General features: G+C 35.4%; 2 protein-coding genes across 2 annotated transcripts; both read left to right on the top strand.

The window, feature by feature from the left end:
* Window positions 1-882: 882 nt before the first annotated feature.
* LOC136065548 (arabinosyltransferase XEG113-like) lies at window positions 883-7,184 on the top strand. Its single transcript, XM_065768885.1, has 5 exons — window positions 883-1,013; window positions 3,515-3,613; window positions 3,705-3,824; window positions 6,466-6,552; window positions 6,671-7,184. Exons 1-5 carry the CDS (start codon window positions 903-905, stop codon window positions 6,836-6,838), a joined length of 585 nt encoding a protein of 194 aa, XP_065624957.1. The 5' UTR covers window positions 883-902; the 3' UTR covers window positions 6,839-7,184.
* Window positions 7,185-9,221: 2,037 nt separating this feature from the next.
* LOC136065549 (pentatricopeptide repeat-containing protein At4g19220, mitochondrial-like) lies at window positions 9,222-12,385 on the top strand. The gene has a single exon (XM_065768887.1). It carries the CDS (start codon window positions 9,332-9,334, stop codon window positions 12,152-12,154), a length of 2,823 nt encoding a protein of 940 aa, XP_065624959.1. The 5' UTR covers window positions 9,222-9,331; the 3' UTR covers window positions 12,155-12,385.
* Window positions 12,386-13,661: the final 1,276 nt, after the last annotated feature.

The following is a 13,661-nucleotide window of genomic DNA, read 5'->3' as shown; positions in this document are numbered from 1 at the left end:
TTTTTTTTTTTTTTTTTTTTTAATAGGTCTTTTAAAACCCTTATCTCTACTCTACCTCTTATATATTGAGGGGATATCTAGGTCCACATGTGAGGGAAGTGTTAATGGTCAAGATGATTAAATTCAACATTTTATTACAATTTAAACTTTTGAGATTAGTGTTAATTTATCAGTTATGCCTGTCTAGTGTATTTGCATACATGTCTACACACACACACACCACATGTCCAACACACATATAAGATATTAGATAGTGTCTTTACTACACAGAATTATGCGGCTGGCTGAGTTTAAAATTTTGTTGAGCTGGAGTTTACAAGCTTCAATTTATATGTTAGGGTCACCAATACTGAATTTCTTTTACTTTGTTTTTATTAGTAACACATGCAACTGATGGGTCTTGAACCTACAACCTTGCCCTCCGCTATGGACTTATAAGGGAGGAGGTGCCAATTGAGTTAGAGCTAATTCGTAAATTTCATTTACTTTTTAACTGGGGTACTGAAACCCAAAAAAAATAAAGTCAAAAGGAATCTTAAATGTGGTGGTCAGCGAGCTCATTCTGTTGAGAAGTGTTAACATGAATTATGAAGCTGATTGCTCTTTAAATTGTAATTGTAATGGCTGACAATTCAAAAATCCTTGATCTAGAAATCTTTTTCAGAGTGAGCCACTGAAAAAATCTTTCCTTTTAAATTGACCTACCAACATTGCGCCAAATGATTTGGTCTGTTTAAATATCTACTTACGTTGAAAATATCGTGAAACTAAGGAGAGAAGTTTGTTTGGTTGAGTTTTTAGAACATAAATATCAAATTGCTAAAATTAGAAATTGCATTTGCTGGTAATATTAAAGTGTATATTTTGATCTCTTTTGTGTTTTTATTGTGTGATTTTAGGTCATGCCTCCACTATGGTGCAGGTTGGATAGGCTGTGGTTTGCGCACCCGGGAGTTTTGGAAGGCTCTGTGACTAGACAACCTTTTATTTGTCCTTTGGACCATGTATTTGAGGTATTTCCTTTTTGTTGCAGCTTAAGGTTTTTGTTGTGATCTATTGGAAGATTCTATTGGCATTCTTTGATATTGATTATTGAAGCAGCTCATGGTGGTAAAATAAAATAGATTTTACATGACCTTTCTGACTAGAGTTTCTCTTTAGAAGTAATCATCTAATAGTATTTTGTTAGACACCCTTAGTCATTACATTATCAAGTTACCCTTGATAATACTATTTTATCAGACACAAGTAGTGACCAGATTTTTAAGTTTCGCATTCTTGCAATGGTTATATCAATTCTCACCTTCTAAGTGGGCCATTATATTCTCTTTAATTTTCAATTTGTGAATGTAAACCTGTATGTACAAATAAATTTTTTATACTCAGCCCCAAGCCTGCCCAAAACCCATCAAGACCCACCAAGACCAGCCCAGCAGTGTACAACATGTGTAGGGAACCAGGGATAAGACTAGGCAAGAACCCTGTGAAGTCTAACCAAGAATAGTTACTAGTTTGTTAAAAGGAGTTGTTCAAGTTGTTAGCTGGTTAAAGAGCCAATCTTGAACTTTTCTTGATGCTAGCTTTGTAAAAGTCCTAATATAAATACTAGGCTACCATGTACTCATCCTCATTATGAAAGTTTATGCAAATTTTTTACTTCTCTTTCTAAGGTCTCTTCCTAATCCTCATTCTTCTCTTAGAGTATGTCTACCTCAAACCAAGTCAATTCACTTACATTCCCTATTGCACTCAACCATCTCATTTCCCCAAAACCTTTAGACCATGATATTTTTTTTTTTTTTTTTTGACCTTCAGACCACAACGAGGTTCATTACAATTGGTATCAAAGCCTTGATCCAGAATGGCTGAAGGAACAAGATTCTCTTGATTGGCCGTCTTTTGCTGGCATGAAACAGTAGCAGGAGCACCATCAAAGGTCCATGGAGGTTTTGGCTCAGCAGATTGATAAGTTTGGAGGTTTCCTAGTTGGTTTTAGAATCCCATATTGATTAGAAGAGTACTAAGGAGGTGAATTAATTCCTATTAAAAGTGTTAGTCTCACATTGATAAGAAAAGAAAAAGGGGTTTAATAGTCCCTAATAAGTAGAGTGGTGGTGTAGCCTTTGTGTGAGAGAGTGCTAAGAAAAAGTTGTCTAGTTTGTCTTTTGTAGTTGTATAAGTGTTAGAGCAGCTTCAGTTGTATTGGAGATTTGGGTTAGTTTATGTTTGTGAGTATTGTTATTGTTAACATTGATAGTGGATTTTATGGTAGGCATTGCCCATGGATGTAGGTTTAGATTTTATTGAACTACATCAAATTTTGTGTCTCATGTTGCTTGCCATTATTATTTTGTGTGTTTTTCACAGCACTTAGTGTGAACTGTCACAAACCAGCAGTCTCAATGAGTAAGTAATGTCTGGAATTGTCCACTCTTTGTCGTGGTAAATTAGAGGATCGTGTTTTTCACAATGCATAATGTGAAGTGTCACAAACTAGGTGTCCAGATGAGTAAATAATGTCCAGAATCTCTTTGTTTTGGTAAAGAATTAGAGGATTTTCAGGGAATTCACATTTACATTGGGCAGCGTAGGAAATTCTGCCTGTGTTTTATGGTCATTACATACATAACAAGTGTACTTCTAATGTTGCCTTTAATTTTAATGTCATTTATCTTAGTCTTATTGTAGTCAGGAATTTGGAGTTGGTACGTTTAATAACATTTTATAAGTCTTATGTCATTTTTTTGAATGTAACATTAGAAGTACAATCTTGTGTGACTTGGAGTTGGTTTGAATTTTTAATCATTTTGTTACACTTGATTACTTTTGAGTGTCTTTGGATTGAGAGATTGCATTAAAAAGTTCTATGGGAATGAGATGATCCAAACATTTTTATTTTACTGAGTATATTGGGTTTGCATAGAAAATCAGCCTGCAATTTACCTTGAATAATTTTTTTTAAGGCCTCTTTTTCATCCATCTGTGTATAAGTGGTGGAAGAGGAGAATAATCACTTGGAAACAAGGATAAATCTTAAATTTGGTTAAACTTAAAAGTTTCTTTGGGTTCACCTTAGGTGACCTTATCAGTACTTTTTGGCTTTATCTTCTTTATAATTATTGATTGATAACAAAGACAGCCAAGTCCTAATCCCAACATTTTGGGTCAGCTATGGATCTTCAACAAATTGATTAGGGTCACATGCATGTATTCTTTTTTGCCTATAATTATTGAGTGATAGAAAGTGAAAAGTTTCAAAGAAACTTTCTTTGTGTTGGGAAATGTGAGAAGTTGGAATACATTATAGTTGAAGTGAATAAAGGGTTTTGGATGGTTCAGAAATCTATTCTGATCCATAGTCTATTACAAAATGTGTTTGCTTAGTTGCAAGTTTTCAACAGATTATTTAAATTGAAGATAGGGTTGTTAAATGATCTCATTGTTCATGTCAACTTTGTTGTATTTCCTGTCAGCTTTATCATTTATGGTATTAAGGAATATGCACTGCCTGCAGGTAAATGTAATGTTGAAAGAACTGCCAGAGGAGGAGTTTGGCCCCCGGATTGATATTAAGGAGTACTCTTTCTTTGACAATCCATCAGTACCAAGACAGGTAAATGAGTATGAGTTGCATTAGATCACAGAGTCACTTTTCTTGATCTGTAACTTACTAGAAACATATTCTCTTTTGCTGCTTGTGACAGGTGAAAGATTCATGGCTCGATGTTAAGCTTTGTCAAGAAGGAAGTAAAGATTGTCATGCATCTAATGGTACCAGTCCACAAGGCGTACTCAGATTTCCAAAGCGCAGCAATGAAGAAACGGTATCTAGATTTTTATTTTTTAATCAGTAAATAATTTTTTTTAATTTTTTTTTTTATTGAAAATAGGAAGAAAAGTACCCAAAAAAAAAAAAAAAAAAAATCCTTGATAGACTGGGAGTGTACAAGGAAGCAAAAGTCTACCCAAAGTTACATAAATCTAAGAAATCTAAAACAGAGGGTATGACAAGACCACTCAATGCAGTCCTCCATTCAAATAAAGACAGAAGGAAATGGCTATTCAACTTGATGATAGAACACTCCTTCCCTTCAAAGATTCTATTGTTCCACTCTCTCCATATGTACCACATAATATACCGTGGAATAACACCCCAAATAGAGGCTGTCCTATGTCACCCAAGACATCCAAACCAACAAGCAACTCAACCACTTGTTTAGGGATTTAAATCCTTTAGATTTCTTAGGGTACTCTACTAATAGATTTCTTTAAATCCGAACCACTCTTTTATTATTTAAAGGTCTAGATTCTGCTATGTCAACATTCCACTAACAATACTCTTAAAATAATAAAATAATGCTGCAAACAAAACATAGGATTATTGTTAGTGGAATGCTGACACAACAAAATCTAGACCATTAAATTATTAAAGAATTGTTAAGATTTAAGGAAATCTATTTCCTAGAGTACCATAGGAAATGTAGAGGATCTGAATCCCTTGTTTAGGCATACCCAGGAGATACCAAACAAGATAAACACAAAGGACCATAAATTAGAGGCATAAGGACAATGAATGAGCAGGTGTTCCACCGATTCCCAATCATTTTTGTCCGATAGCCCATTCTTTGTGGATGCATATACTTCGGTTGTTTGGGATGGAATGGGTCATGCCAGGCTCAGTTATGGACTTATTATTTTGTTGGTATCATTGGCTTGGGAAGCATAGCTCAAATATTTGGGATTTGGTTCCAGGATGTTTAATGTGAAATATTTGGACTGAACAGAATCGACGGTCTTTTGAGGATGAGGAGAAAACTATGGTTCAGTTATTAGAGTATTGCCAGCGGACCCTCTTCGATTGGTCTCGTTGTTGGGGCTATTCGGATTGTTCTACCCTGTTGGATTTTCTTTCTTCTATTAGTATAGATTAGGGGCTGCTTATGTCTTTTTGTTTCTTTTTTCTTTTGTTCACTACCATGAACTTTGTGTGCTTTTCTTGCTATTCTTTTATTAATAATATTCTCTTCTTACTTATCAAAAAAAAAAAAAAAAAAATTTACACGTACAACACCCGTTAGCAACACAAATATTTTTCTATTCCTCAAATTATCCAAATGTTAAAATCCTCCCCTTCATCACTGTCCAAGTGAAAAAAGCTACTTTAGGAGCTTTCACTTAAGAACCACTCCAGAAAGGCCTCCAGGTTGCAAAGGTTATCCAGGGTCGCTAACCACAGAACTCCATCTTCCTCATTCTGACCCACCTTGTTAGATTAGAGAAGAGCAAAGAAAGAAACCACAAAACTTCATCTTCCTCATTCTGACCCACCTTATTAGATTAGAGAAGAGCAAAGAAAGAAACCACAAAACTTCATCTTCCTCATTCTGGCCCACCTTATTAGATTAGAAAAGAGCAAAGAAAGATTCCAAGCTCTCCAATTCCCAATCTTGTATCAGTCTAACAAAAAGCACATCCTAGTGCACAATCCCATTTTGCCAACACAAATGCTATGCCACAAACACATCCTTATTCCTTGATATGTGATACAATATTGGAAACGCTTCCTTGAGAGGTAACTCCGCACACCACAAATCGTCCCAAAAACAGATTCGAAAACCTGTTCCCACCTCGAATATGATATTTTGAGAAAACCTTCCCCAACCACCTCTAATGTAGTTCCACAAAGAAACCCCATGAGGTTTATTTGAAACTCTAGAGCACCAACCACCCCATCATTGCCATATTTGCTAGCTATTACAATTCTCCACAGCAAATTTTGAATACCCAAATCACTTGATTGTCATGGCAGACATACAGACTTCCAATTAACCAAATGCATTTGAACTTCATCACCATAACCACCCCACAAAAAGTCACGCTGTAATTTTTCCAAATGGTGAGCCAAAGTAGTTTATTAAATAAATTCAAACCAACTTGAAATTCTTAAATGATAAACAGACGTAGCTTCTATGCTGGCTTTTACATCATAATGTTGCCAATTTGCTATTTCTCTCTTCTTTTTAGTAAGGGTCTAGTTTCTAGTGACATTGTCATGGCTAAATTGAGAAAAGGATTTTAAATGGAATTTCTAGGTAAATTCAATAACACTTTCAAAAAAAAGTTTCTTGTGTTTGAGTACTTTTGAATCATTTAGAAGTGAAATTTTGGGTGTGATAATGTGTGAGCAGTGCACATTTCATATGTGTATTTGTTTGAAAGTCATTGAACACTAAATGGCATTTCTCACTTTAAGGACTGGAAGGTAAGGTCCCTTTCAGGATCCATTTGGTTTGTGTAACTTAAAAACTAAAATAAATATATAGTTATTTGAAAAACCTTTGTTAAATAAATTGTAGATTCTTACAGTAACTTCTATTGGACTGGTGTGTGCCCATCAGCTGAATATTTTGAGATGCTCATTTACCCATAAAATTCACTGAACATGTTGGATATTTACTTGTACAGTTCAAGGCGGTATTCTCTTCATTCAAGGACGTTAAGGTCATTCAATTCTCTTCAATGCAAGATGCTTTCCTAGGTTTTAGTGATAAGGCAAGTATTTTTCAAATATTTTTCCTCATGTAATATTTTTACTGTCCAAGGTTGCATTAGAAAAGAAAACTTTTACTTGATTATGTTTCGCTGAGAGAATGTTAATTTTTATGTTTAGACAAGGGAACAGAAATTCAGGAACCGTGTGAAGCGGTATGTTGGTATATGGTGTTGTGTGACTGATCACACTCCTGGACACATATATTATGATATGTATTGGGATGAGAAACCTGGTTGGAAACCGAAAGCACCTCAAACTCCAGCAGATGATCACCCACCTTTGTGAGGCACAACCTTAGGCTTGTGTTGGTCACAATACTACAAGAGCAAGGGAGAAAGGCATGAGAAGAAAAGAAAAATTCCAGAGCTGGATTACTTCCTGACTCATTGTTGAAACTAAGCTGGCCCATATGCACATTTTTAGAAGAAGAGATGTTGTATCCAAATAGAAAAACTAATTAAACTTAGAGATGAGATGAGCTGTATCTTATGTAACAATAGATGATTTATATTCACTTTTTCACAGTGCAAATAAAAGAAACAGGAGCAAATGATTCGAAGGAGGGGAGAGCGATAATTTGTTTGCTTCTTCACAACATTATGATAATTCATTTGCTTTTGATTAATTTCTATTACAATTGAGAACTCCCCCCTCCCCCCCTCTTTAAATCTATTATTTGATAGTTTCTCTCTTGAACCTAGGTTGTGTCCGCCAACTTTCTGGTTTTGTTCCAGATTGGTAAGAGTAAAATAAGTGAGTTTATAAATGCCTATTGCTACCTTAGAGGTAAGAGTACTCTTTTCTTATGTAGGTGTGGGATTGATTATGTCAATAAACACAATCCTTGTTTTACCAAAAAAATGAAAGTTTTGTCTCTTTCTTTTGTCTGAAAAAGTAAACCCGATTCAAATATGTCAAATACAGAGATAGGTGAAGTAGTGCAAATTGCAAATTCTAAGTGTAGGAATGCACACAACAATGGAATAAGGTACAAGTCTACAAGATGGAGTTAACCTTGGTAAAAGCGTGAAAAATCTACTATTTATCTGGTGCACTCGAACGTTTGTAAGCTTATTGAGCTTGGATTTCGACGTTTCATTTCCACGTTTCGGCCTAAATAAAAAAGATTTTGGGTGGAAGTCTACCAACTTAAAATAGAAGTGAGCTAATCCTAAAGTGCTGGTCTAGTGGTTGCTTGATGAGATCTTTGGGTATTCCTAGATAGCATTTCACTGCCACTTCAAAGAGATTCTTCCTTGTAAATTGCAATTATTTGGCATGAGTAGGATAAATTTATGAGAAATGCTAACGAATGTCCTTAGGGTGTTGATTAATAATCTATTTAAAGAAAGTTTTTATGAAAAAAAAATAATTAATGTTTTGATAGCTTTTTTCATTTCCCATAAAAGTGGTGTTAAAACTTTCTTAAAATAAATTATTAACCAATGTCCTAAAAGCATTCATTAGCATGATCTTAAATTTATTTACTAGTAATTAGTTATATATTTATTTAATTTTTTTTTCAATTTTTTTATTATATAGAAGTGTTGAAATGGAAAAAAAAGAAAAGAAAGTGAAGGTGATTTAAAAAAAAAAAAAAATTTAAAAACTAAGAGCTAAGTTTCAAGAATAAAACAAATGGAAAGTAAAGCAAGAACTAGAGTTTTTACAGAATTGTCAAAACTAAATTGAAGGAGTAGACTCATCGCAAAGCTCAATGGAGAAGATGGTTTGAAGCGCAACTAAGTGTGCATTTGCGTAGAGATGTTTTTGTGTTTGCGTTTTTTTTGGCTGGTCCCATGGCACTGTTCATGGATCAGCCAACACCTGAAAAACGCGTGAACAATGTTTTTGCCTTTTAAGAAATATTTTGCTACATTGTTTTTAGTAATAAGTTTTTAGCAAAATAAGCAGTTTCCAAACAAACTTTAAGTAATTTAAAAAAATCATTTTTCAGCCTTTTTTTTAGAGAGCCAAAGAGAGTGATACTTTCAACATTTTTGGTGGGAGATTAATGAGTTCTAGAGAAAAACAAATAGCTATTGCTACATCCAATTAAAGGATTATTTTTTTTTCTAGTTTTTCTTTGATAAAAAATTTAATTTTTATTTATTGGCTAATATCTGAGGCTTAATTAATACTCCCATTAATACATAAATATCTCTATTAATACTCCCATTAGTTGGTTGCCCATTTGCCTCATACCTTTAGCTAGCCCTACTCCCAAAAAAGTAAGTTTTTGTAACTCATCTTAAACAACCATTTCAAGACCCATTTATTTGACAAATATCAATTTTAGTAAAAATCGAATTCCAATCAGTTCAACTAAGTTTTTTTGTGCTTAAATAAGAAATTTGAGTTTGAATTCTACCTAAAAAGTAATTAATTTTCATAAAGGGACACCATAAATTCAAAGCATATGATCTTATGTATTTGTCAATTGATTAAAAAAAATTATTTTAAGTAAAATGTCCATTTGATGCTTCCAAAGAAAAATTGTATTTTAGGACTTCCAAAAATAAGAGATCACATTGCACATGATGTACTTTCTAACTAATCAACAAATCTATAATGTCCCAAAAGGTGTAGCTCAACTATCACCTCATATTTTCAACGGGACATCTTGATTCAAATCTCTCTATCCCCTTCGTAAATCTCAAATTATGGAAAAAAAAAATCAATAAAGTAGTATATTTTCAAAAAAGTAAATTTATTTATCATAGTTTTATTCCACTCCACTAGTCCACTCTAATAACAACGGAAAGCTAAACAAAGGGCATGCGCGCAGGGTGGGCAGTGAAGGCCAAAATAAGAGGAACAGTTGAACAAATATCAAACACCTCCTTGGCCTTGCTACTTAGACTTTCATCATCAGCTTCCTTTGCTTTGTTTCATCACTTCCGTTTCCATAGTTACAATGTTCTTATCCCAAAAACTAGCCCCCTATTTCATTCTTCCTATTTTTCCACTGCTTTGCAACTGTTCGATGAAATGTCACAAAGAGATCGCCATGCACATGATAACCGATTTTACCATGCTCTTCATCTCGTCAAATCCTGCACCGTAAGACCCAACATTGTCACTGCCAGTATTGGCCATTGCATTGCTCTCAAGATAGGTGGTCTAGCTCACTTGCCCATTTCCACATCTCTTCTCACTGTGTACTCTAGAGCTAGACATTTTGGTTCTTCATTCGCCTTGTTTGATGAAATTCATAATAGAGATGTGGTCATTTGGAATGCTATGATTACTGCATCTGTTGAAAATGGATACTTTAGTGCAGCAATGAAACTTTTTGTGGCGATGACTGAAGAAGGAACTGGGTTTGATTCAACGACTCTTTTGGTGGTCGTGTCGGCTTCATCTCATGCAAATCACTTGAAACAAGGAAAAGTAATACATGGGTTGAGTTTGAAATCTGGGTTGCTTTTTGATTCTATTCTATGCAATGCTCTCTTGGACATGTACTCAAAATGCGGTGATTTGAGCTCTTCGGAGCTTATGTTTGCAGGGATGGAATGGAGAGACATTGTTTCGTGGAATTCAATGATCAGTGGATGTGTCTATAACAGTCACCCCGAGAAGTCCTTATGGTACTTCAAAGAGATGGCTTTTTTTGGAGAACAAGCGGATAATGTAACTCTGTCTGGTGTTATTTCAGCATCTACTAGTCTAGGAGAGCTGATTTTTGGTGAAGTCATTCACGGTTGCAGTATTAAACTGGGTTATGAGGACAGCTTTCACATTTCAGTTTCCAACTCTCTCATTTCTTTGTATTCACAATGTGGAGACACTAGGGCTGCGGAAACTATATTCAAAGAAATGAAACACAAGGATGCTGTTTCATGGAATGCAATGATTGAAGGATTTTCCTCAAGTGGAAAGATTTCTGAAGCATTTGATCTACTGCATGAAATGCAAATAACATGGTCTGTTCAACCTGATAAAGTGACCATAGTTACCATAATTCCATCATGTGCAGAAAAAATGTTGTTGAGAGAAGGAAGAGCCATTCATGGATTCACCATTCGTAGGCAAATAGAATCAGATTTATCAGTAAAAAACTGCCTCATGGACATGTATTCAAAATGCTATAGACTAACAAAGGCTGAATTCTTGTTCAATACTATGCTAGATAGAGACCTGGTGTCATGGAATATAATGATATCTGGATATTCTCAGAATGGGCATTCTGAAGAAGCTCAAAATTTATTTAGGGAACTACTCCATTTGTACTCAAAATGCAGCTTGTCAACGCTTTTAGCTATACTTCCTTCCTGTGATTCCCATGAGTCTCTCCAGTTTGGTAAATCCATTCACTCTTGGCAGTTTAAATTGGGATTTTCAAATGAAATTCTTGCAGTTAATTCCCTCATGTACATGTATATTAATTGTGGAGACTTGAAAGCCGCTTTCTCATTGCTGCAGAGAATTAATGTTGTGGCGGATATTACTAGTTGGAACACAGTAATTGCAGGCTGCTCACAGAAAGGCCATTTCTGTGAGGCTATAAACACTTTCATTTTAATGAGGCAGCAACCCAATATCAGCCATGATTCTGTTACTCTAGTTAATGTCATATCAGCTTGTGGGAATCTAGAGTTAGTTTCCGAAGGAAAATCTCTTCATGGGCTTGCTTTTAAAACTTTAATGGGATCAGATACCCGTGTGCAGAATGCATTAATTAGTATGTATGGCAGATGTGGGGATGCTGAGAGTGCAAGATCAGTATTTGATTCCTGTTCAAATCGCAATTTATGTTCATGGAATTGCATGATCTCTGTTTTTTCTCAGAATAAGGATGCTAGAAAAGCACTAGAACTATTTCGTCGTCTTCAATATGGACCTAACGAGATCACCTTTAATGGCATCCTCTCGGCTTGTACTCAACTTGGACTACTAAGATATGGAAGGGAGATTCATGGTCATGTATTTCGGCTTGGATTTCAGGAAAATCCTTTTATATCTGCGGCTCTTCTGGATATGTATAGCAATTGTGGAAGATTGGACATTGCTATCCAAATATTTAGAAATGCACAGGAAAAGTCTGTAGCAGCTTGGAATTCTATGATTTCTGCATATGGGTATCATGGCAATGGTAAGAAAGCAATTGAACTATTCCACGAAATGTACAAGGCTGGAACTATGGCAACTAAAAGTACATTTATAAGCCTTTTATCTTCTTGCAGTCACTCTGGGCTTGTCAATGAAGGTATCTGGTATTATGATCATATGTTGAAGGAATATGGAGTGGAGCCTGTTACTGAGCATCATGTCTGCATGGTTGATATGCTGGGTCGATGTGGTAAGCTCAATGAGGCTTATGAATTTATCAAGCAAATGCAGAGCCAACCTGAACCAGGTGTTTGGGGGGCACTGCTTAGTGCTTGCAACTATCATGGAGACCTTGAGATGGGAAGAAAAGTGGCAAAACTTCTTTTCCAGTTGGAACCTGACAATGTTGCATATTACATTTCACTGTCCAATATGTATGTTTTTTCTGGAAGATGGAAAGAAGCTGTGGAGTTAAGAAAAAAAATTCAGGATCAAAGGTTGACAAAGCCAGCAGGCTACAGCCTAATTGATGTTGGTTTCGGGTGAGTGAGAGTTCATCAATGTGTTGAGTTTGGCAACGTAGTGTCTTTTCTTTTTTCTTTTTTTTCTTTTTTTTTGTAAATGAAGAAAATTATCTAATGTAATTATATTCTTTAATTATTTCTATCCACCAATCTCACTGCTTCAAATTCAATAAGAAGAAGCTATGTAAAATAACTTAGAAAATGATATCAATGAGAGCACAGTTTTTTGGGACTAAGGATTTGTTATTGCTATTGTTGTTTAAATATGAAATATTTGGCATGATATTATTTTGGAAAATGACATGAAATATTGAAAGCTCTGAAACTTACACTTTTTCACTTTTGGTAAACCCTGTAGTCTTTGAAAAATTATGGGAGACTAGTTAATAAGATGACATCTTCATGAATTTGTGAATTCTCAAATAACATATTAAGTACATTGCTAAAGAAATTTATGCTCAGTTTGCTTGGAGATACATTTTTTATTTTGGAATAAGTGTTTGCTTGGAGAGACAGTTAGGAGAAGAAAGAAAAGTTGAAAGGTGAAATAAAATTTTCTTCACATTGACGATTTTGTTGGTACTTGATGATGCCGAAAATCTCACCAGTGAGTTGCACGACGCTTGTACGCTCAAAACAACACCTGCACAATAAAAAGGAAAAGACCTCACAGAGAGCACCGGTGTGGTGCCGGCCAAATACCCTCCGAAGGTCAAGTTAGAACTTCTTTTCAACTCTAGAGTGCTAGAGAGGGGTTAATTATGCATACCTCGGCTTATGAGGGTATTGGGGTTTTTATAGTAGTAGAGGGTGGACCCTTCTTCCTTGGAGTAGAAGTCTTTTCCTTATAGGAATCCTTATGCGCGTAGATTGCGGAATCCTTTCCTTATAGGATTCTGATACTGGGCGTGGAATACAAGCAATTTCCCTAAAACCCATGCGTGGTGACCAAGTCATGGCTTTCATAGAACCGTCGGCCTTAAAACTCCTCAAAAGTAGCATATTGCTACTGGTTTTTCTCAAATTCTAGTTAATCAGCGGGTTAAAAGTCACGAAATTCCTTCTTAGCAAACTGCTGGTTTTTCTCAAATTCTAGGTAGTCAGCTAGCTAAACTCCCGAAATTGTGTGTTTGGGTGATATCACTGATATGTTTCAATTCAACAAGTATTTTGGTTATTTTATAAGTATCTAGGACTCCAAGAGATTAGCTTAATGGTTTCTAAGGACTCATGATATCTAATAATGCCGAAAATCTCACCAGTGAGTTGCATGATGCTTGTACGCTCGAAACAACACCTGCACAACAAAAAGGAGATGACCTCACAGAGAGCACCGGTGTGGTGCCGGCCAAATACCCTCCGAAGGTCAAGTTAGAACTTCTTTCAACTCTAGAGTGCTAGAGAGGGGTTAATTATGTGTACCTCGGTTTATGAGGGTATTGGGTTTTTATACTAGTAGAGGGTGGACTTCTCTTCCTTGGAGTAGAAGTCTTTTCCTTATAGGAATCCTCATAAGCGTAGATTGCGGG

The sequence above is a fragment of the Quercus suber genome, unplaced genomic scaffold (genome assembly GCF_002906115.3).
Source record: "Quercus suber isolate HL8 unplaced genomic scaffold, Cork oak 2.0 scaffold_1014, whole genome shotgun sequence".
Classification (NCBI taxonomy): Eukaryota; Viridiplantae; Streptophyta; class Magnoliopsida; order Fagales; family Fagaceae; genus Quercus; species Quercus suber.
Note: the sequence above shows the minus strand (reverse complement) of the source record. Positions and strands in the feature narration are given on the sequence as shown.